A 23,766-nucleotide genomic window follows, 5' to 3' on the forward strand; every position below is an offset into this window, starting at 1 on the left:
CATTGACAGGAAGACGTACGCTGCGAAGATATTTTCAAACAGGTTAGTTTTTTGTGAGTTGTTTTCCCCTTTTATTTATATTTTTGGAGTAACAGCTTTTGAATACGTTAGATTAGATTATGACGTAGGGATGTAATATGTAGAGTTAGTAGTCGTTTTTTTTTTTTTTTTTTTTTTTGGGGGGGGGGGGAGGGAGGAAGAAATAGTGGGCGTGTCTGCAATTTATTTTTCTCTCTCTCCCTCGCTTTCTCTTCCTCTTTTCCTCCCTCCTTCGCTCTCTCTCTCTCTCCCTCTCCCTCTCCCTCGCTTTCTCTTCCTCTTTTCCTCCCTCCTTCGCTCTCTCTCTCTCTCCCTCTCCCTCTCCCTCGCTTTCTCTTCCTCTTTTCCTCCAATCACTTCGCCCTCTCTCTCCCTCTCCCTCTCCCTCGCTTTCTCTTCCTCTCTCCCTCCCTCCCTCCCTCCCTCCTTCCTCCCCAGACTGGAAACTTGGTGGCGCAGTCTCCCTCTCACTGTTTGTCGCCAGTCCCCCTGTCTTGCCTCGCGCAGTCCCCCCTTCTCTTATCTGTTGCCCGCGCAGTCCTCCCTTTCTCATCTGTTGCCCGCGCAGTCCTCCCTCTCTTATCTGTTGCCCGCGCAGTCCTCCCTCTCTTATCTGTTTGCCCGCGCAGTCCTCCTCTCTTATCTGTTGCCGCGCAGTCCTCCCCTCTCTTATCTGTTGCCCGCGCAGTCCTCCCTCTCTTATCTGTTGCCCGCGCAGTCCTCCCTCTCTTATCTGTTGCCCGCGCAGTCCTCCCTCTCTTATCTGTTGCCCGCGCAGTCCCCCTCTCTTATCTGTTTGCCCGCGCAGTCCTCCCTTTCTATCTGTTGCCCGCGCAGTCCTCCCTCTCTTATCTGTTGCCGCGCAGTCCTCCCTCTCTTATCTGTTGCCCCGCGCAGTCCTCCCTTTCTTATATGTTGCCCGCGCAGTCCTCCCTTCTCTTATCTGTTGCCCGCGCAGTCCTCCCTCTCTTATCTGTTGCCGCGCAGTCCTCCCTCTCTTATCTGTTGCCCGCGCAGTCCTCCCTCTCTTATCTGTTGCCCGCGCAGTCCTCCCTCTCTTATCTGTTGCCCGCGCAGTCCTCCCTCTCTTATCTGTTGCCCGCGCAGATTCCTCCCTCTCTTATCTGTTGCCCGGCGCAGAGTCCTCCCTCTCTTATCTGTTGCTCGCGCAGTCCTCCCTCGCTTATCTGTTGCCCGCGCAGTCCTCCCTCTCTTATCTGTTGCCCGCGCAGTCCTCCTCTCTTATCTGTTGCCCGCGCAGTCCTCCCTTTCCTATCTGTTGCCCGCGCAGTCCTCCCTTTCTTATCTGTTGCCCGCGCAGTCCTCCCTTTCTTATCTGTTGCCCGCGCAGTCCTCCCTCTCTTATCTGTTGCCCGCGCAGTCCTCCCTTTCTTATCTGTTGCCCGCGCAGTCCTCCCTCTCTTATCTGTTGCCTCCGCAGTCCTCCCTTTCTATCTGTTGCCCGCGCAGTCCTCCCTTTCTTATCTGTTGCCCCGCGCAGGTCCTCCCTTCTCTATCTGTTGCCCGCGCAGTCCTCCCTCTCTTATCTGTTGCCCGCGCAGTCCTCCCTTTCTTATCTGTTGCTTGCGCAGTCCTCCCTCTCTTATCTGTTGCCCGCGCAGTCCTCCCTCTCTTATCTGTTGCCCGCGCAGTCCTCCCTCTCTTATCTGTTGCCCGCGCAGTCCTCCCTTTCTCATCTGTTGCCCGCGCAGTCCTCCCTCTTATCTGTTGCCCGCGCAGTCCTCCCTCTCTTATCTGTTGCCCGCGCAGTCCTCCCTCTCTTATCTGTTGACCGCGCAGTCCTCCCTTTCCTATCTGTTGCCCCGCGCAGTCCTCCCTCTCTTATCTGTTGCCCGCGCAGTCCTCCCTCTCTTATCTGTTGCCCGCGCAGTCCTCCCTTTCTCATCTGTTGCCCGCGCAGTCCTCCCTCTCTTATCTGTTGCCCGCGCAGTCCTCCCTCTCTTATCTGTTGCCTGCGCAGTCCTCCCTTGCTTATCTGTTGCTTGCGCAGTCCTCCCTCTCTTATCTGTTGCCCGCGCAGTCCTCCCTCTTATCTGTTGCCCGCGCAGTCCTCCCTCTCTCATCTGTTGCCCGCGCAGTCCTCCCTCTCTTATCTGTTGCCTGCGCAGTCCTCCCTTTCTTATCTGTTGCCTGCGCAGTCCTCCCTTTCTTATCTGTTGCCCGCGCAGTCCTCCTATCTGACTGTGCCTGCGCAGTCCTCCCTTTCTTATCTGTTGCCTGCGCAGTCCTCCCTTTCTTATCTGTTGCCTGCGCAGTCCTCCCTTTCCTATCTGTTGCCCGCGCAGTCCTCCCTTTCTTATATGTTGCCTGCGCAGTCCACCCGTCTCTATCTATTGCCACGCATTCCTCCCTTTCTTTCTGTGACTGCGCAAGTCTCCCTTGTCTGTTGCCCACGCAATCCTCCCTTTCTTATCTGTTGCCTGCGCAGTCCTCCCTTTCTTATCTGTTGCCCGCGTTGTCCTCCCTTTCTTTTCTGTTGCCCGCGCAGTCCTCCCTTTCTTATCTGTTGCCCGCGCAGTCCTTCCTTTCTTATCTGCTGCCCGCGCAGTCCTCCCTTTCATATCTGTTGCCCGCGCAGTCCTCCCTTTCTTATCTGTTGCCCGCGCAGTCCTCCCTTTCTTGTATGTTGCCTGCGCAGTCCTCCCTTTCTTTTCTGTTGACCGCGCAGTCCTCCCTTTCTTATCTGTTGCCCGCGCAGTCCTCCCTTTCTTATCTGTTGCCCGCGCAGTCCTCCCTTTCTTATCTGTTGCCCGCGCAGTCCTCCCTTTCACATCTGTTGACTGCGCATTCCTCCCTTGTCTGTTGCCCACGCAATCCTCCCTTTCTTATATGTTGCCTGCGCAGTCCTCCGTTTCTTATCTGTTGGCCGCGCAGTCCTTCCTTTCTTATCTTTTGCCCGTACAGTCCTCCCTTTCTTATCTGTTGCCCGCGCAGTCCTTCCTTTCTTATCTGTTGGCCGCGCAGTCCTCCCTTTCTTATCTGTTGCCTGCGCAGTCCTCCCTTTCTTATCTGTTGCCCGCGCAGTCCTCCCTCTCTGATCTGTTGCCCGCGTAGTCCTCCCTTTCTTATCTGTTGCCTGCGCAGTCCTTCCTTTCTTATCTGTTGCCCGCGCAGTCCTCCCTTTCTCATCTGTTGCCCGCGCAGTCCTCCCTTTCTCATCTGTTGCCCGCACAGTCCTCCCTCTCTGATCTGTTGCCCGCGCAGTCCTCCCTTTCTTATCTGTTGCCCGCGCAGTCCTCCCTTTCTTATCTGTTGCCCGCGCAGTCCTCCCTTTCTCATCTGTTGCCCGCGCAGTCCTCCCTCTCTGATCTGTTGCCCGCGCAGTCCTCCCTTTCTTATCTGTTGACCGCGCAGTCCTCCCTTTCTTATCTGTTGCTCGTTCATTCCTCCCTTTCTTATCTGTTGCCTGCGCAGTCCTCCCTTTCTTATCTATTGCCCCACGCATTCCTCCCTTTCTTATCTGTTGACTGCGCAGTCCTCCCTTGTCTGTTGGCCACGCAATCCTCCCTTTCTTATCTGTTGCCTGCGCAGTCCTCCCTTTCTTAACTGTTGCCCGCGCAGTCCTCCCTTTCTTATTTGTTGCCCGCGCAGTCCTCCCTTTCTTATCTGTTGCCCGCGTAGTCCTTCCTTTCTTATCTGTTGCCCGCGCAGTCCTCCCTTTCATATCTGTTGCCCGCGCAGTCCTCCCTTTCTTATCTGTTGCCCGCGCAGTCCTCCCTTTCTTGTATGTTGCCTGCGCAGTCCTCCCTTTCATATCTGTTGCCCGCGCAGTCCTCCTTTTCTTATCTGTTGCCCGCGCAGTCCTCTCTTTCTTGTCTGTTGCCCGCGCAGTCCTCCCTCTCTTATCTGTTGACTGCGCAGTCCTCCTTTTCTTATCTGTTGACCGCGCAGTCTTCCCTTTCTTATCTGTTGCCCACGCAGTTCTCCCTTTTTTATCTGTTACCCGCGCAGTCCTCCCTTTCTTATCTGTTGCCCGCACAGTCCTCCCTTTCTTATCTGTTGACTGTGCAGTCCTCCCTTTCTTATCTGTTGCCCGCGCAGTCCTCCCATTCTTATCTGTTGCCCGCGCAGTCCTCCCTTATCTGTTGCCTTCGCAGTCCTCCCATTCTTATATGTTGCCTGCGCAGTCCTCCCTTTCTTATCTGTTGACTGTGCAGTCCTCCCATTCTTATCTGTTGCCTGCGCAGTCCTCCCTTTCTTATCTGTTGCCCGCGCAGTCCTCCCATTCTTATCTGTTGCCTGCGCAATCCTCCCTTTCTTATCTGTTGCCCGCGCAGTCTTCCCTTTCTTATTTGTACTGGCTCAGGCGTGGTTCATTTTTCGAACTGAACGGCCCAAAAGATTTATCAATTAAACTGAAAAACACTAGGTTCATTGACAACCCATTTTAATAGCTTCGAAACGATGAAAAAAATGACCATGAAAAAATAACTGCACAAGTTACGCCTTTTGAAAATAACTTTCCAGTCTGGTCTCTCCCTCCTTCTCCTCTCTCCTATCTCTCTGTCTTTCCTTCCCTCTCTCTTTCTGTTTATCTATCTTCGACATAGGGATGTGATATGTAGATTTATTAGCTGTGTATTCTTTGTTGGAAACATGATAGTGTGCTTGTCTGCAGTATAGGTTAAACTTATTACGATTTACAGAAAATTCTCTCTCTCTCTCCCTCCCTCCTCCCTCCCTCCCTTCCTTCCATATTCTCCCCCCTCTCTTCTATGCCTCTCTCTCTCTCTCTCTCTCTCTCTCTCTCTCTCTTGCTCTCTTGATCCCTTTCTCTCCCTCTCTCTCTCTCATGATCTCTTTATCTCTCTCTATCTCTCTATCTCTCTATCTTCATTGCTGACATATAAGTGGCGGCAAATCTTTTGATGATTGACAGGTTATTAATTAAAATTATTTGATAAATGATAAATTGTTGTGATAACTTTAAGATAAATAACAGTTTAGTGATGAAAATTGTTTATTAACTGTCACATTAGTGATGAAAATTGATTGAAATAACACGTTTTTCGAACATTCTGCGCTCGACCACTCATCGCCAACATAACATATGGAAAAATATAACTAGATAAGAAATAATAATGATAATGAAAATTTAAAGAAGAATAAAAAGTCATGATTATGAGAATTGTTCTTGACTTCTTCTGTTGTCTTCTCTCCCCCATTCCCAGAAGACATGAAGCGCATAATCATAACTACAGGTAAACCTCTCAAAAGCAAGAACGAAAAAGCAATTAAGAGAAATCAGAAGCAGGAAAAGCAAGAGGAAACAAAAAATGTGAGATTTTTTTTTTTTTTTCGTTCGTGATTGATTGATTTATTTATATATTTATCTATTTTATTCATGTTCTTTTTGTTTTAATGTTACTGCATCAGAGCGTTGTATTTTCGTGCGATATATGTTCTTTTGGTCGTATTATCCGTGTTTTTTTTATCATAAATATTTAGAATTAAGTAATGATGTAATGTTTTAAGACATAAATCCTCGAGTCAGATAATTAAACATGACAATGAGTTTGATAATTGAAATATCATGATTATAATAATGTAGACTAAGGTGATTGTAACACGTAAAACAAGTAAAGATAATGATAATGATCGGAGATTATATATGATGATCATAATAAAGATAAGTAAAGATTATCGTGATGATATTCATAACTGAAATAATGAGGCTAATGAACAGTGATAAACAACTGTTATGATACCGTGACTTACCCCTTCCTGAAGGCCCTGTCGCGCCTGAAGGCCACGCTGAACAAGTTGGGGTCAAAGGTCAAAGCCAGGTCGCGGCCGCAGGTCATAGAGGAGACGATGAGCCTGATCCGAGACCTGGAGGACAAGGTGTCCATGCTGCTGGCCGGGATACGTGAGTTGACCAGTCTGCTCTCAGGACGAGATAGCATGTTTGTGTTTCTCCCTTTATTCTCTCTCTCTCTCTTTATCTCTATCTCTTTCTCTCTGTCTCTTTCTCTCTCTCTCTCTCTCTCTCTCTCTCTTTCTCCTCCCTCTCTCAATCTCTCTCTCACGCTCTTTGGGGTTTGGCTAACCTTTCATTAGTAACGTCATTTTTCCTTCATCATTATGTACATTTCCCCGTCAAATTTAGAATATTATTATGTGAAACACAGGGATCATGTTTGTTATTTTCTTGCGTTTGCAATTAATTTCCTATATTCCTTACTCATACATCTTGCGCGAGATGAAAAGTTTATGTTTTGTGAGAAAAGTCTTGTGTGTGGGAGAGAGGGAGAGAGAGAGAGAGAGAGATAGAGAGAGAGCACATTTTGAGGTCCATGGTGTGGTCTCTCCCCAGGCACCGAGCGAGGGTCGTCGATAAGCAACTCGTCTATGTACACTTTGAGTTACACCAAAGCCATGTTCAGCCGCTATCTTTGGGAGGCGCGGAACAAGGCCAGGATGAATAGGTAAGTTGTTTTTATTATTATTACTCGGTTGAACTCTATATTCCCCGAACTTCCTTTTCAGACATCAAATTTTGTTATATATATGGTCTAGAGAAGGTTTTAGCTCTGACACAGCGGTTATTTTTTATTTGCCAGGGGAAGGACGAGGTGTTTTGTCTTCCTTTTCATATGAAAAAAATCCTTTAGACGAAAAAAAATTATTTGCTTTGCGTTAGTTTTGTGCGGAGGCATTCTCCAAGATCATTAAATAAATTTTCGTAATAGTAAGTGTTATTACGTAGAAAACATTTAATGTAGTTAAATTTTGGGGGTAAAACCAGCTGATTCCTATGCGTGACATTCTATCCCTGCAAATTCAGCTGATTTCTCCTCATTCTCATTACAGACAGGCGGACGACAACTTAAGCGACCTTTTGGAGAAAAACATGGAGGAATCCACCAGGAAGTTCTTTTCTGCACTCGTAGCTGAGTCGTCAGCTGATCGCCCTGCAGGAGACACACAGAAGGAAGGTATGAAGGCGGGATTGAGGCCTTTGTTGACGTTTTGCTTTTTTCACATTATGTTTGTTTACATAGAGTGATTTGCACCTTTTCACTGGGTCTGTTGTGATTATCGTTCTTTCATTTTCGGGGTACTTACTCACTAGATCCCTCTATCCCTTTTTTCTTCTTTTATTATTATTTCTCATTCTATCTCTCTCTCTCTCTCTCTCTCTCTCTCTCTCTCTCTATCTATCTTCTGTTTTCCTTCTGCATCCCCCTTACCCTTTTATCCCCTCTTGCTCTCTTCTACAGTATTCCTTATTCCCTTCATACCCCTGCCCCCTAATTCCCCCCCTGTCAATCTGTCTCTTCCCCCTCTTTCTCCTTCCTAATGAATGTAACGCAAGATTTCCTTCCAGACTGGCGTCCTGAGAAGACGCTGGTGGGGTCTCCGTCTCCCTCGACAACACGATCTCCTGGCGACGGCGCCGCCCTCGCCACCCCGCGGACCTCCTGCCACTCCAGGGAAGGACTTGTCACGCCGCAGCAGGTTGGAGATCTCTCTTGGATTTTGTCTTTACGTTGGCTCATTTACAAAGTTACCCGATGCTCTTTGTTGTCCCTCTCTGGCCTTGGATATTCTGTTTTCTTGAAAAATATCCTTCGAGGATGTCTTGATTTTTTCCTCTCACTCACTCTGTTTATTACCTATCTATCTCCATCTCCCTCACTCCCTCCCCTTCCCCACTCTCTTTTTTTTTTCTCTCTCTCTCTCTCTCTCTCTCTCTCTCTCTCTCTCTCTCTCTCTCTCTCCTCACTCCCCTTGTCCTCGCTCTCGCTCTAACCGTTATTGTATCACAAGCTTAATTGTGTTTATTTTGCTTTTTATAGTTAGCCAAAACTATTAGTTTAACCTTAATAGATATCTTAACTTAATATTAAAATAGTGTATCTATAAAAGGGGAAACTACAAAATGAAGCAAACAGTTTAGCTGTGATATAGGCCTCGCCAGATATTGACCATAAGCTTGAATTCCTTCATCGATATGACAAGATGTATGCTGGTTCCCATTACTAGTTGGTTCCAGAGCTTGCTGTATCGGTGGAAAGGAGCGAAGGAACAACTTAGTTCTGGAAAAAAACACATTTCAAGCTGTTATGACTTGGCATTTGCTGCCCTGGTGTTGTGTGATGTTGGAGGTTTATGTGGGAGGCGTATGGGTGCCAAGTGTGGTGTGCATTGTCTCTGAACTTTGTACATGACGCAAAAGTCAGAGAAGTTCCGTCTGTGTTGTATTGATTGAAAGTTCGTTGGCTGCTCGTGTTCACATTAACAGTTTTGTACGAGACAGAGTCGAATATTTTATTGCAAGGTTGTTTATTCTGGTTGTTGTAACAGTTGGGTCTTGCCTGGTGCCATGGTTACATTCCAGCGTCGGCCTCAAGCTAGGAGCATCTCAAGAACTTGAATGATTAACTTTTAATCCAGCTGTTTGTTAGTCTCGGTCACAGGTGAATGTCAGAATGCTGTCGTCTGCATATGCTTGGGCCTGTGGAGTGAGTTGTAGAATGTCTTTAAAACATATATTCCATAATAAAGGTATATGTACATTCCCTTAGGTACACTGGCTCTCACTGGATGTTCATTGAGGACAACCGGAAGCCTCAAGTAGTGTGATGAGCCCTCCAGAGATCACAAAACTTTGTAGCTTTGCAATAATCCGTCGGTGCCTGACTCGATCAAAAGCCCTAACAATGTCAAGTGCAACGAGTAAGATGCTGTTTATTCAGGAAACTTGTAATTTGAGAACGAGTATCTTCTCAAATATTTTCCAAGTATTGATAATAGAAATATTGGCCGGTAATTTGAGAGTGAAGTTTTGCCTTTATTCTTATGAATAGCTATTATACGTGCTTGCTTTCATTTATGGGGCCATTTTTCTATTTGGAGGCAGTTCTGCAAGAGGGTGGTTAATGACTGAGCTAGTTCATCAGCACAAATCCTCAGAGTGTGAGGTCTACACGGACTGGTTCAACTGCGTTCTTGCCATCAGAAGCTTTTAATTTATTTTATTTTATTTTTTTCACCTCATCAGGGATGAAAAGCAAGTTGTATAGGTTAAAACAAGTTCTCTTTGGCAGAGCAGAGGACTCCTTCAGGATCTAAAACGCTTTTTTTCTCTCTTTTTTCTTTTCTTTGAGGAATGCCTTGCAAGCTCAGCCTTAACCTTGCTCTTAGGAGCTAGAATACCATCTGCTGTTGCTTGATATTGCTCCACTACTGTTGGTTCCAGCTTCACGGCCAGTGAGTTTTCATTTTTGTGTTGTCTATCCAGTGTTGGACAACCCACTTTTCCACTGGTTTCTTATTTTTACATGTTTATGTAATTCTTTCTTAGTCTGTGTAGGATGATTCTTTTAAAGCAATCATGCTGTGTTTTCTTTTTCTTTTGGCAACTTCTCTGCTTTTTTTTAAAGTCAAACCCCAAACCAGGGCTGATCCTGGGGTTTGACTTTAAATGTCTCGTTTGGAACATTTCTATCTTATAGAGAGATCAGGGGACTAGTGACTGCGTTGGTCATCTATATCACTAGTGAGTATATTATTTGTCAAGAGTTATTCAGAGCTGCTCGCAAGTCAGTCCACTTTACCTTGTCCAAGAACCATACAGTTCTTGGAAATATATTCTCTGGAAAGTCTGCAAGTACAGGATGTAGGGATGGCCCAGAAGTATACGTAGAGAAATCAACATAGTTTTGAAGACCATAGACTGTAAAGAGGTCATTGTAGGTCCTAGCCACAAGGGGCTGATTGAGATTGCCAACAGTCACAACAAGTCAGCATGAATTTTTTTGCACTATGTTATCCAGATTTTGAATTAAGTACTGGATTGATTCATTCCCTTGTCACTGAGGTTGGTAGCGAACACAAAAGATACCGTTTTCTGTCTCTGCGATGCCAGTGAGATAAACCACTGATTTGTTCATAGTTTTCCGGAACTTTCATTTAATGATGTTTGAACAGTGACAACCACACCCATTCTATTTGGGATAAAAGAAGGTTGTGTGTGAGGTCTCCAATATATGTTTGGAAACCCTGATATTGGCACTGATGATCTTAAGTCTGTCGTTCCCCATGGTTTCAGTATCGTTGAATAGGTTGTGTAGTAGCAATGGCTATTTGGCTTAAACCATGTACCTGCACTAGGATACACTTGATTCTGGAAGATGGAAAGTGGAATGAGACTGAATGACAAAAGCGCTGTGTTGTGCTGGTTTTGTCACTATTTTTCTACGTTTCCCCCTCTTCTCTTAATCTACTTCGCCAGTCGTCTATCGCATGACCAGGTCTGTTATAGAAATCACACCTCTGCTTCATTCTGCAGGATTCGTTCGTATGGCCGGATCTTTTACAGTCCCTGCAGTATAAGTGAAACCGATCTTGACTGTCTCTGGGTCTCCTACTGGATAAGTTGCTTCTTCCTCTCAGTTCTTGCAGTCGGGATGTGCGGTTTAGTTTTTTTTTCGGGCTTATTTGTCGAATCTGATTTGATATGGTTAATTCTTCAGAAGAGTTCGCAGGCGGTGGGTGTTGCGAGAGTCGTGGGGAATGTGGTGGAAGAGAAGGAAGCTGTACAGGTAGATCTGAGTAAACGTGGTCTACCTGACGACTACCAGTTCACCACTGTATGTGTGCCAGTTTTCCTTGACCCCTCCTCACCGGTACTGCTAGCGCGAGCAGATGAGGCTTTTGGTATCATCTCTGTGCCGCTCTTGGTTGCAGTGATGCTGTCAGTGGGCTTCTGCATCTGCCTTGTTTGCTAGATCTTCATATGTATTGAATAAGTTCAGGAAGGAATATTTCTTTGTTCATTCATTCCTGTTACTTATAATAATTGTAACTCTCCATCCCTCCCTTCGCATTCCTTGTACTCATTCTCTCTCCCTCCCTCCCTTTTTCCCCCTCCCTCCCTCCCTCTGTGTATGTGCGCGTGCGTTTGGTAACCATAGTTGTAAAATTGGTACGTGCTTAGCCTGTCATTGAAGAATGTTTCCATAACGCCTTATAAGAATAAGTTGCTCCATGCGAAAATCTTTTAAATTTCGTTCCTTCCAAATTAATGTAAGGTAATTCTTAATGTATGCAATGGGAATGTAGATTAACATTAATTTATATTCTAATGTTAAAGTTCCTAGAGCTGTAGGTTATTATTCCCATTTAGCTCGCACTTCTTGTTATGATTATCATTATTATCGGTTTAATTACCATTAATATTTTATTCTTTTCATAGGAGAATGAGGAGGATCAGCACGTGGTCACGCTCGGACTTGCTAGGCGTAAGAGAGGAAGATCTGTGTCAACAACGCCTGTTACTACTCCAGTTTCAATAGATACTCAGACTCCTAGTGTTTCATCAGCAGGTGTCAGGTGAGCATTTTTCTTATCATTATTTATCATTTATTATTTTCACAAGAATTGTAAATCGGTGAATATTTAAAATTGACGGTTGCATTTATCATTTGCAGGAAGCCACGTTCGTCCACTTGCAAAAAGAGTCTCACTTTTACATGTGATTCATGGCAGCCTCACAGGGATAAGCCTGTTAACAGAGGTTCTCCTGAGGTGGATATTCTGTCAAGCCCAGATGCCCCAGCTGTCCGTCGTCGCAGCCTGAGGGAGCTCCCAAGGACAGCCTCGGCAGACCCTGGGGGTTCGCTGCCACCGACCAAAAGACTCCGACTTAGGCCGGATTTCGACCCCGACATCATTCAGGAGCTCCTTCCTCTTCCGACGCACTGTTCGACCCGCCTGTTGATGACTCCGCTGATTGCGCTGAAGAGTTCGTCTGCATCTCCGGACGAGGCAGTCTCCGCGAATCAGAGCCAGGCTTGTGTCGCGGTCACAGCGAAAGCAGAGAAGTCGCCCCGTCACGAGGCTTCTCCACAGAATCCAAGGAGTTTTCGAGACAAAGTTGAAGGCAAGGCTCTTGCGCCGTCATCTGACTCGGTCCGCCATGAAGCACAGGTGGCATGCAAGTCAAGTCCTTTCTTGAATGACATTAATATTCAGGCGAGGAGGGATGGCCGCCGAAGTGGAGAGGCAGACGCTAACAAATCAGCAAAAGAAAGTGAGCGCATCTTGACTCGAGACTCGTCGAGAACTGGATCCCATGACAGCCATATACAGATACCGAAGAACGGGACTGAAAGCGTTGATTTTCAGCAACAATGCAGATTCATGATCGATCAGCTTGGACCCTTCAGCTGTATAAAAAAGAATCCCAGCTCTCAAATTTATAATACACGTGAATCTCCAGGTGAGACTCAACATAATGCAGGATCGATTGTTGTCTCTTCCATTACTTTCCAAGATGAACTGTTAGGCATGTCAGGTGCTGGTGAAGCCCCATTGCAGTCCAACAAGAAAGCAAATCTTTGGTCTTACCAATTGCTTGGACCATTAGATAGCAACAGGAAACATTCACCAAATACTTCCACTCCTTTGCCATCATCATGGTATCAGGATGTACAAGCAGCAGGCCCATCAAAGTCGCAGGCTGTCACGCCAAAAGATAAACTAATTCGGGCTTGTTCTCGAGAACCTAGATCGACGATCAGCCAGGCGGTTACACCGGAAGGAAAACTTGCTGAAGTCTCGCCAGTGCGTAACTCGCCTGGCTGCCTTGGATATATACGAAAGCAAAAAATGGTGACTCCTGCGGTGCCTGGGCCATCGGGGTGCCAAGTTGGTACTCCGAAAGGAATACTGGCTCAGATTAAGTCTCCTGTGCCTAGCTCAAGCTATCAAGATGTCACACCAAAAAGACTGTCGACTCGAACTTCGTCTTCTGAACCCGGACCTCAAGAAATCCACTTGTCTGTGAAGCAGAAGAAGGGTCAGGCCAAAAAATCTCCCCGCTTCGTGGCTCGGATTACAAAGCTGTCACTCCTGATGCTAATTTCGTCATGGTGCACATCCAAGCACCACGGAAGTTAAGCATCCGGGTGTCCCGAAGACGAACTCCAACGTGCAAGCGCAGTTTAGCCAGGTTTGTTAAGCGCATTGATGTTCAGTGATATATTGTGCCATTCTTCTGCAAAGTTTAGCATTTAAAGTCGATTTAGCCAATCTTTCTTTAGACCCATTGTATCAAGGTAGATATAACCAGGTAGCTCCATTACCATTTAGCCGATAAAGGATATTGGCTTTTTCCCATGAGTATAATAACGATTGTTAATGGTAAGGAACTCTACATTGTCATAAACAAGAGAGGAAAATGTTTGTTTTACTTTTGATGATTCTAAAAATATCAAGTTAAAACAAGTTATGTATCTTGCTTTATCTGATATCTCACGGCGTATTCATTGGCCAAATATAATAACCTCATTAATTTTGACCCCGAAAATCTATTAGTGAAAGTTTCGAAATGGAAACCAAGGGGAAAAAATAAAAGAAATGTGTTATATTTACATTGAGTAATACTCGGAAGTTACCAACTAGGATTTTCATCTAGTTAAAATGGGACTACATGGTTATATGCGCCATGCCATTCTATAATTCTGAGATTTTCCCGTTTACAGGGAGTTTGCTGAAATGGACAAGGGTAATTATTTTCTAACTCCTCCGCGATCCCCTGTGAGGTGAGTCTAGTATGAGTAAATATGTATTATTTGTATAAAATTAGTCTTAAATCAAAGAAATATAGGAAGTATGTGATTTATAAATAATTTCCAAGTCATTCAGTAAACAAAATTAACATTTAAAAAGTAATGCTGCAGAGTAAATGCTATACAAGTATTTCACATGACAACTGTTCCATAACGACCCCCCTTTTAACTCACAGGCCAGACTATTTCCTTCCCGAAATGGATAGTGACAGCGATGAGTGAATCATCTAATCCCGAAAGCAGAATTCGTCTGGCTTCTGAAATAAGTTGTCAGATCGCTTGACATAGTTTTTGTTATTTAGTGGTAGTTAAGATTAGGAGATGCTGTATATGACGCACAAATTTATGCTTGTTTGGTAGCGAGTTTGATTTTCGTTTAAGTATCGGCTTTTTATGTTTCGTTTCTGAAATGAATCAGTTAAGGAACTGAATTATAGATGGTTCCTGTTTGAATCCCCCAGTCTTCTCAAATTATTTTTCTTCATTTGTGTGAAAATTATCATCTATTTGTTAGGAAAGATTCACTCTTATTAAGGTTAGACTAATTTATTAAAAGAGGAAAATATTCATAGTGATGAACGCATTTAGAAAAAGGCTGCTTGATACTATTTTTTTTCCTTAAATGTACTTGGTTGTTAAACAAAGTGCAAAAATGAGGGTAATTCATATCTAATATATTCTTTGTACTGTAGACAAGTTGACAGCATTCAGCAATATAATTTATTCGTCTGTTTTCCTCTTGTGACCCAGATTTTCCGTATAATAGACTAAGGAAGTCGAACTCATTTCAAAGAAACAAAGTAAATTATTATTGCTGGCTCAAAAATATGATTTTTATGGGTTAGGTTTACATTTTTCCATTAGCAAGTAGAATTTTCATTACTTTCCGAATTTATTATAATTCGTTTACTTTGAAATCAATATAATTAAAAGAAAATAGGACGATTTGGTTAATGACATTTATATATGGACTTACACTATTCCAAACAATATTTCTATTGGTTGTGTTCCATAGACATTATAGCAATAACCATTTGATTGTTTACGATGCCCTGTAGTTAGCAAAATGTGAAATTCTGTAAGGCTTTCAATTACTATAATTGGTATGCTTCAATCATGCACCTAATTGAACATGATCATTCAGTACTTTACATTTTCATTTTGACTATTTGCAAGAAATTTATTAAATATTTATTGACACTAGATAACTTTTCTGAAGTGTAAAAGGATATATATTAAAGGAAGTGAAAATTCAACATTTCTTTTTTCCCATCCTTCAGGCAATATTGTGAAATCTGGTAATACTGTAAAAAGGAATGAAGTATGAAAAAAATATTAGGGAAATAAAGGTATTCTGTCATTTACTGTGTTTAATGTATTTTATACAATGAAGAGTTACTATATACATCAGCCATTTTCCAAAACATTCATAAATAGTTGGGATAAAAAATAAAGATCAATTTCAAAATTTTCCTACCAGTCGGACATACATGAAAAAAACACAGTATTTGTTACTAAAACCTTTATGGATTATGCTACAGCCCAAGTAGTGATGGTTTTACCACACCGTAGCACATTCCAACAAAGGCAACAAACAACACCAGCAGCACACAGGCCAAGGTGCAACTTTGCTGTGTTAACATTATTAAAGAAATATACCACTGCCACCTAAGCCTCAGTAAAAATTTTGCAGAACAAATACTTATAATTCTTTCTGTGAAATTCTTAAAAGCTGGTGATATCTTAATTTATAATTAACTGAAGGCTAAGGTTGATGCAATGTGCTTGGAGTTCCGCAAAGAATTTAGAATGTTATTTTTACGCTTGCTTAGCCTCCAACTTCAGCCTGAGGGACTCTGGCATTCCTGGTGGAGGAGGACGTGGGAGGTTGAGGGTGACCTTGACTGCATCGTAGATGAACCACTGCAGGGCCGTCAGGGTACCAATCATGATGATACGTGGGAAGAGACCCTTCCACAAACCTGGTGACCACAAGAAAATATTTTTAATATTCATGGTGGCTCTAAATTTAGATTATTCTCATGCAAAAAAAAAAAAAAAAAAAAATCAAAGAACAAGCAGAAGAAATATTTACAAATCAAAATCTTATCTTCCATGACCGACAACTTGCACTACAATAACAACATTTTCTTGTGATTATCTTACCTGCCATGCCAAGATCCTTTGCAACACCCATAGCTGTGGATCCCTTATCCTGGTTCAGCTTGGAGACGATGGTGTCAGCAGGGTGGGAGACGATGGCGCAGAACACACCAGCAATGTAACCAGCAGCAAAGGTGACAACCAACTGTTCGTTCTTGGTGCACTGGTCACGGGGCTTGGGCACCACATACATGTAGAGGGCCTCCAGGGTACGCTCAAAGCAGGCAAACTTCATCATTGTGTAAGGGATCTGTCTGCACCAGAGGGGCACAACACCCTTGTAGAAGCCCCACAGGCCTTCCTGTCCATAGATGATGGGAACAGCAGCACGAAGAGTTGAGGCAAAGCCAGGCTGGGTCTGGATACGCACCTGAAATTTTTTTTTAAAGTGGTTATTTTTTTAATTTGCAATATTAATGTATTAGTTGTCGCACAACATCCATATCCAGTTTTTATTATTATAAAAATTGAAAAGGGTTCTTATAATTGAAGTTTTGACAGTCTTAGGTTCTTAAAGTATCACGGGAAACTAATCTCTCTAAGCTTAAAATTTCAAACCTTATGACAACCATCCTGTCATGTGCCATACCTTGCAGGCCTCCATGGGGGACAGAGCAATATCAGCGAAGAACTCAGCTGAGGCAGATGCAGCAAGGTACAGGGATGTGCGGTAGAGGTAGGAATTCTCCTCACCAATCATATTGCCGTACAAAATCTTGAACAGTTCATAGAAACCAAACTTGCAGATACCCTGCATAGAGTACCCAATGGCTGTGGGTGCCCATCCCTTGGCCAGACCTCGGACACCATCTTCCCTGACTGATACCTGTGAAAAGAAAAGTATAGAAGACATGATGCAAAAAATTCATATAGATCTACAAAGGAATAGATTAATAGTTGTAGGTTTTGTAAATAAAGATTTCTTTAGGGGGCTTACAATTAATCACTTCATGAATATATATATAAACTATTTCAATCTACTGCCACAATCATTCATAAGACAGCTATTAAACATAATACAAGAGTAGCACCATCAGTCCTTTTTAACCCCTTGGATTCAGGTGCCAGCCATATGCTGTTGTGGAAATATCTGGCTGTGGGCCAGGATGACAGGTATATGCCATTAAGAAAATTGCAGTTGAAAGCTGGGGTGATGTGAATGACTAGCCATGGAGGAAGTTTAGACTCAGCAGACATTTAGGAATGAGCTCAGACATTATTTTCACCAACACAAGAGGGTGGAATGTATCATGTGCAAGCCATGACTGAAAGAATGCTGGCTCCAGGGAGGACACAATTTAAATGTTCAGGATTCCTATTCCTTATCTCCATGCCAATGCAGCACAGGAGGTTACAGAGAGAGAGAGAGAGAGAGAGAGAGAGAGAGAGAGAGAGAGAAAAAAAAAAAAAAAAAAAAAAAAAAAAAAAAAAAAAAAAAAAAAAAACTAATGATACAAACAAAATGTTCCTTTTTTTTCACAGATGTAGACTACCTAGAGATGATTTGAGTGTGCAAGAAAACAGTATTCTCTTGATATCAAATACAGGTAAGGCAACAGGAAAGAAGCCAGGCCTACAAGCCACACACCCAGGAGAGTAGCTGCTTAAGTAAGCCCAATGCTCAGAATGTGAGATTTTATATATATATATATATATATATATATATATATGCAGGCCACAAGGCACCTAGATCCAATGAGTAATAGCTATTATAAAACAATTCTAAAGCAAGGAGGTTAACTTTACCTTGAAGCCATTGAAGACGCCTTTGTACTTTTCAGGATTTACCTGGATCCTGCACTTGACCAAATCCAGGGGGACAACAGCTGTATGTGTGATACCACAGCTGAGCAGGCCACCAAAGCCACAGAGGGCATAGTATTTGTTTGAGCCATACTCACAACTGTACTCTGTCGATGAGGATAAAGACAAAATAATAAAAAATGTTAATGAGAAATGTATAAATCTATGAAGTCTTTATGTTAAGAATATTTCTAAAAACATTCAGATTAACCTAAACCAGCTACTATTTTGATATCTGAAACCATGATGGACCACCTCTAGGAATATACATGTATGTATTATGTATATGTATTATATGTATATTTTTTTATTATTAAATGGCACACATCAAATAACCTATTGCAAAGTAAACAGTCAAACCAATTAGGTAAGAAATTAGCTTGTTCTTCCTTTCTTTCCACTCTCCGCAAAGTAATAATTGGTGTTAAAAAGCACCTGAGTTTCCTACATATCAAGCCAAGTTCCCATCCTACTAATCTGAACTCTTTCCCAAAATCATTTAATCTTACGAGCATCAGCAGCAGCAATGTTTCTCCCAGCTACAAGCTGCTTGTTGGGGGCATCACACTGAGCTTCAAGAGGCCGACTGAACGGCGAGTTCTTTGCGGTTTCCCAGAGGCTGCTGAACATTTTGATTCTGAAACACAAGAGAAGATTGAGAAATACATTCTATTTAAAGAATATTCAAAATACATGAGGACGCTTGGTAACTTTTCAATGATATTCTCTATCAAGTAGGCCATCCAACATAAATCTGTCAACTAAAATGTCCTGTTCAGTCTATTCCTATTTTAAAATTCTATGAAACCCTGTAACAGGAAAGTAAATTCATTAGTAAATGTTAACAATTAGAAAAGGTTTAAAGGTTTACAAAATGTCAATGATCAAGAAATACATCCAAAATACACAAATGTTATTTTAGTGTGTGTGTGTGTGTGTGTGTGTGTGTGTGTGTGTGTGTGTGTGTGTGTGTGTGTGTGTGTGTGTGTGTGTGTGTGTGTGTGTGTGTGTGTGTTTAATGCACTTCTTCGCCTGACCTTATTAAAACACCAAAATAAATTTATAAAAAAACGGATATCCATACAATTCAAATAAATGCAAAGTTCAACTTAAAATGCTTAACCCTGTTATAATTTTCCCAACTGATAATGCTCTGAATTCTGAATTATTACCTTGTTTATACACAAGAAAAAACAAATCTAGACATTGTAAGGTTTCCTACCTCGGAGTATATTAAAAGTTCCTGTTATAGTTATTTACCCACCAATAGACAGCATTCCAACAGCCTAATTCAGTTCATCTACTCCATGGAGAAAAGGTGTACAGCAATGACCTACTTATAGCCCCATGGACTTTCAACTTATATTGACCATGCCTGACTAATTTTACAAGTTGTGGCATTGGATCAACCACCTCTGGTCTATAAAAAACATGGGATATTTGGCCATATTTTCATCAACAAATTCTTACTATAGAGAGGTCTGACGTTTTATCAACTGAATGATAAGAGTTACTTCTACTTGCACAACTAGATTCCATGGATATCAGCCAATGCAAAGGAATGTAAGATGATAATCTTATATTCTTTGCACTGGCTGATATCCATGGAATCAATAGACAGACTGGATTGTGTACACCTTCAGCAAAACCAGACATGCTCAAAATAGCAGGACCTGAATTACAAGTAATCCAGGTCCTTGTCACATCTGCTTCAAATTGTGCATTTCATTCAATATGAATAAACCAATGACAGGCCATCTGGATTACAAGCTACCTCTCTCCCTTGGCACACCCAAATGACCAAAAAATCCAACACTTCCTAGCAAGAGCCTGAAGGTTTGTCAATTTATTATTAGTTAAGAACTGATTGCGAGTCAAAATTTAGCAGCTTCAATTCACTTGAAACAAAGACAGGTACAGAGAGAGTAAGTCCAAATTCCAATCTTACATAGGAATGATTGTATATGAGGGGGGGGGGGGGAGGTCACCCTTTCATAATGTGTAACAGGTTTGAACAAGATTAACTTTCATTTACTCTTACTTTTTTTTCTGTGCCTATTCAAAGTATTTCTCCAAATGAAAAATGTTGCACAAGTCCAATTGTACCAGGAGCCTCCAGTGCCATACAGAACATGTCAGGGTGCATGCAGTCAGAGCTGCTCAAGGGAAAAACCAGAAACATGGGAAACTTTAAAATTAACCCCCTCTATGCTCTTGACTGGCATAAGCAATTTTTTTTTACATATGGCTAAAACAAGGCTAATTCCTACTTTTGAGGGGCAAATTCTCCACCAGAAATACAGCCATAGGGCAAACAATTGTGCAACTGATTTCTGTGGAAATCTTAGACCTGGCCCAACCACACTTTTGGAGAAATCATTGTTCCTGAGTCAGGGGAATGGCTTGATAGGACATCATCCAGCTTAATTGTTAAAACATCATATTTATTCCCCTTTCCATTGGTACAAGTCCCATCAAAATCAGTAACAGATGGAGAAATTAGAAAAGGGAAGGGGGAATGGTTTCATTATATAATGTTTCATTCTGTATCCTTTAAATATTAGGGTTTCAAGTTGTATTCTAAACTATAGTCAGGCTAGTACCTTGTTCCCCCTTTTGCACAAGATGTTTTTGTACGAGGTAAACTAACATGTGGAAAGGAAAGAAGAAATAGTGAACAAGAAATAATACAAATGCCAATGTTGAAACAGATTCTCAATCTTATTCCTACTGCCACTGGGGAGAGAGGGGGAGAGGAGGGAGAGAGGGGTGGAGGGGGAAAGAGGCAGAGAGGCAGAGAGAGGTGGAGAGAGGGGGGGGGAGAGGGAGAAATATCTAATCTACAAGGGAAAAAGGACAAGTAAACCACAGCACAAATGTGTGAATTTTAAATCTTATCATATCATTTAGTAAGGTAAAGCGAAAGGCATAAACCACCAAACTTCGTATTTCATACCTACAATATTCATTCACAAAGGCATGACCAAAAAAGGGAGGCACTTGTATAATTGGTTCAGATAGACTAGGAGGTACCAAGGAAAAAAAGGTAAAGGCAGGGTTTTGGTGTAAACATCCCATATATTTTGATACTTCTGATTTCATATTTACTATGTTCAGAAAAGATAGAATAGGAGGATGGAGGGTGCTTTAACAGGCTTTTATAAGCCATTTCTTACCTGATATCATATTTGTAGCTTTAAACTATTTTAATTCTTAAGAACTCTTATGTTGAGTACACAAGCTCTTCCGAACAATGCCCATGCACTCCTATTTATGGACCTCAAGATTCAGGTCAGAGGATCTACCTCCTGTGTGTACAGGCGCATCATCAGGGATTAGGTATTTATTAGCAAGTGCAACGCACACTCCACAGAAAAAGTCCTCTAAAGCCATTTTTTATATGTAGATTTTAAATAACTTTACACATGCCTAAACATCTGAACCTAACCTTTCCTACTTTCAATTTATTCCATAGACAGGGGTGGGGCAGGCAAACCCCCCCCCCCCTCCATTACCCGCTGCTTTAATTGGCACTTCATGCAAATTTATAGAAAACAACGGGCTGTCTGAGGGTATTGTTCTCTGAGCGTCGATGTGCAGCGGATATTTTCATTATTTCATGGTAAATATAAGGCAGCAGTACCTGAACTTGTGTTATTTACAAATATTACTTATGCTCTAGAAGAAGATGGTAGTGTCCATTTCCTTTATCTCTGTGTAACATTAATTTTGGGGACAAAAGGCGGTTAATTTTTTTACGACGACGATCGGGTCTTCCCTGAGAATATTTATATCATCAAATTTGTTCTCATCACATGAGAACAAATCTGATGAAGTAAATCAGGGAAATTATGGGGTAAAACAGGTTGAAATAAGAACAGAGAACAGAAATGTGTAAAACAAGCACAACAAATGCTTAAAATCAGCTAATCAAACACTACGGACGCCCCAACCATCTTTGAAAATATACGGACTGATGCGCATTGCATGGCCTGTCAAACCTCCCAGTGGCAAAATGCGCATGCTCACAAGGTTATTGTACAGAATAGTGCAAATAATTACCAATGTCATTATGGTAATTATGTAAAATGTAAAAGTAGTATAAAAAACTAGAAGAATGTATTACATACATGAATTCAGAAAAACAGGCTCTCATAATTACAAAATCGGGTTAATGTTACAAAGAGTGACAAAAGAGATAGAGGACAATGGACAAAGCCATCTCATAGAGCATAAATAATAGCATAATACACAATACCGATACAGCTGCAGCAGCCTCATATTTACACAAAACGACAAAAATATCCACTGCTCAGAGACCAAATCTACTATCTGTTTTGGTCCTTGAAAGGTAGACATGGATGGGGACTTAAAAAAATGAAGGGTTGATCTCCTCCCTTCTCTGTCCTGTATTAACTTTATTTTCAATTTGCACACCTTTTGCCCTAGAATCTAGGGCAAAAGGTGTGCAAATTTTCATCTAGGGCCTAGATAAAAAGGGCCTTAGTTTTTGTCAAGGTAACCACTCCACACACTATTTTTACTGTAATCCTGGTTGTTATACATGTAAGGTTTAACTTATGTGTCCATGCCTTAACACAATGGTCTGGCAAATAATTTTGTGTAATTTGGTAGGTGGAGGAGGGGAGACTATCAAATTTGACTATAGACAAGGTTTGCCAGGTGGTGTTGGGCAATGCCCAGCAACAGCAACTTCAGATTCTTGAGAATTATAAAAAATGTGGGAATAGGAAATAAAATTCCAAAATTTCAGAAGGAGAGGTTTCTAGAACACCATGTACACATCTTCATAAGGACTGCACTAAATTGGGGAGAATCCAAGGAGACCGTCACAAAGAAAACTACGCTAATAGATGAAACGGCTCACAAAGGCAAAGAATAAAGTCAAGTAAAGAACGAATTGGTCGCAACAAATGCCAAAAGGAGACAGATCATGGCAATCAGGTGGCTCAGGAAAACAGGGATCGAGTGGGGCTAGGGAAGCTTTGGGCTCTTGGGGCAATGTGTGGGGCTTCCCAGGAGGGAACTAAAATTAGATATTGGATGTACTGCACTCCAAGATATGATAATTTCGCTGGCGTAACAAGGGAATTAGCCTCGGAAGGTGCAATCTCCCTGTAAATAATTACTGATGATTATGACCACAAATTTGTCGATTTAGAATTTTATTTACAGACTATACGGGTAATATTGAAGACCCTGTCCCCTTCCTTTAAACCCATCAACATTAGTCATCTGCTGTCGTATGATAAATAACACTTAACGGTAATTAACATGCGAGAGGTTTCCCTTGTTAAAAACTAGGTCATCCAACATCCCTGTGACCTTCAGCGAAGACCGGGCTCTTATCTTATCAAAATGTACTCATTTCCGACCCTACGATCCGACCATTGAGATTACAGTCACATTAATAACATAAATGAGAAAGCTCATTCAAATTAGGGCTAGGCGTGTTCTTTGTGGTTGATAGGCCTACTGATTGGAAATCTCTTTAGCGGTTGTTAAGAGCAGAGCTTGAAAATGGTCCAAAATGCAGACGAAAGGGGGACTTGCAATCATAATAAAGTAACTATTAGAGTAATTATTAAAGTCCCAGGCTTTTGTTGTACTTTCACCTTCGGGGACGTGCCCAATGTGGCTCTTTTTATAGGAATTTCCCGTCGTCCGTCGGTATAATTACACAATTCACGAGTCCTTCAGCATCCAAATGTAATGCCCAACAAGATCCGCGAGCGCGCAGGCCTTGTGGGCAATCCCTGAGGGCGGAGGACGAGAAAATTCCCCTGTAAAAGGATCCACCAAAATGTCCATAGTAACTAGACCGGCTTCGCGCATCGCCCTCTGCAACCTTTGCCTTTCCTTTTACGCCTGAAAAATCACTCGCCTCGCCCCTAAATTCCCACTAAACACAATGCTCGTTACAGGAATATGAAATGAGCATCACTTCCAGCATTCTAGAAAAACGGGCCGAGGTGTAAAATAGGAATAAATATGCGGAACTTACGAGTAAGATGGCGCCCCTTTGCCGGCTCAGGATCGTCTGCCGCGAGACCAGCGCTCAGTGTTGCAATCGTGAGATACTAAATGTCGCTACATCGGGCTTTAAAAGCGCTAGATTGGGATCTATTTTCGATAGATT

The 23,766-nt window shown here is 42.5% G+C and overlaps 2 protein-coding genes across 2 annotated transcripts; one reads left to right on the forward strand and one right to left on the reverse strand.

The window, feature by feature from the left end:
* LOC125048273 lies at nt 1–15,319 on the forward strand. The gene is made up of 10 exons (XM_047646896.1): nt 1–42; nt 5,232–5,338; nt 5,791–5,929; nt 6,377–6,488; nt 6,874–6,998; nt 7,391–7,521; nt 11,264–11,400; nt 11,499–13,021; nt 13,554–13,613; nt 13,817–15,319. Exons 2-8 carry the CDS (start codon nt 5,237–5,239, stop codon nt 12,967–12,969), a joined length of 2,217 nt encoding a protein of 738 aa, XP_047502852.1. The 5' UTR covers nt 1–42; nt 5,232–5,236; the 3' UTR covers nt 12,970–13,021; nt 13,554–13,613; nt 13,817–15,319.
* LOC125048274 (phosphate carrier protein, mitochondrial-like) lies at nt 14,996–23,766 on the reverse strand. Its single transcript, XM_047646897.1, has 6 exons — nt 23,632–23,766; nt 18,116–18,243; nt 17,550–17,713; nt 16,393–16,629; nt 15,807–16,173; nt 14,996–15,622 (listed from the first exon to the last, which is right to left on the reverse strand). Exons 2-6 carry the CDS (start codon nt 18,234–18,236, stop codon nt 15,459–15,461), a joined length of 1,053 nt encoding a protein of 350 aa, XP_047502853.1. The 5' UTR covers nt 18,237–18,243; nt 23,632–23,766; the 3' UTR covers nt 14,996–15,458.

Source organism: Penaeus chinensis, chromosome 43 (assembly GCF_019202785.1).
Source record: "Penaeus chinensis breed Huanghai No. 1 chromosome 43, ASM1920278v2, whole genome shotgun sequence".
Classification (NCBI taxonomy): domain Eukaryota; kingdom Metazoa; phylum Arthropoda; class Malacostraca; order Decapoda; family Penaeidae; genus Penaeus; species Penaeus chinensis.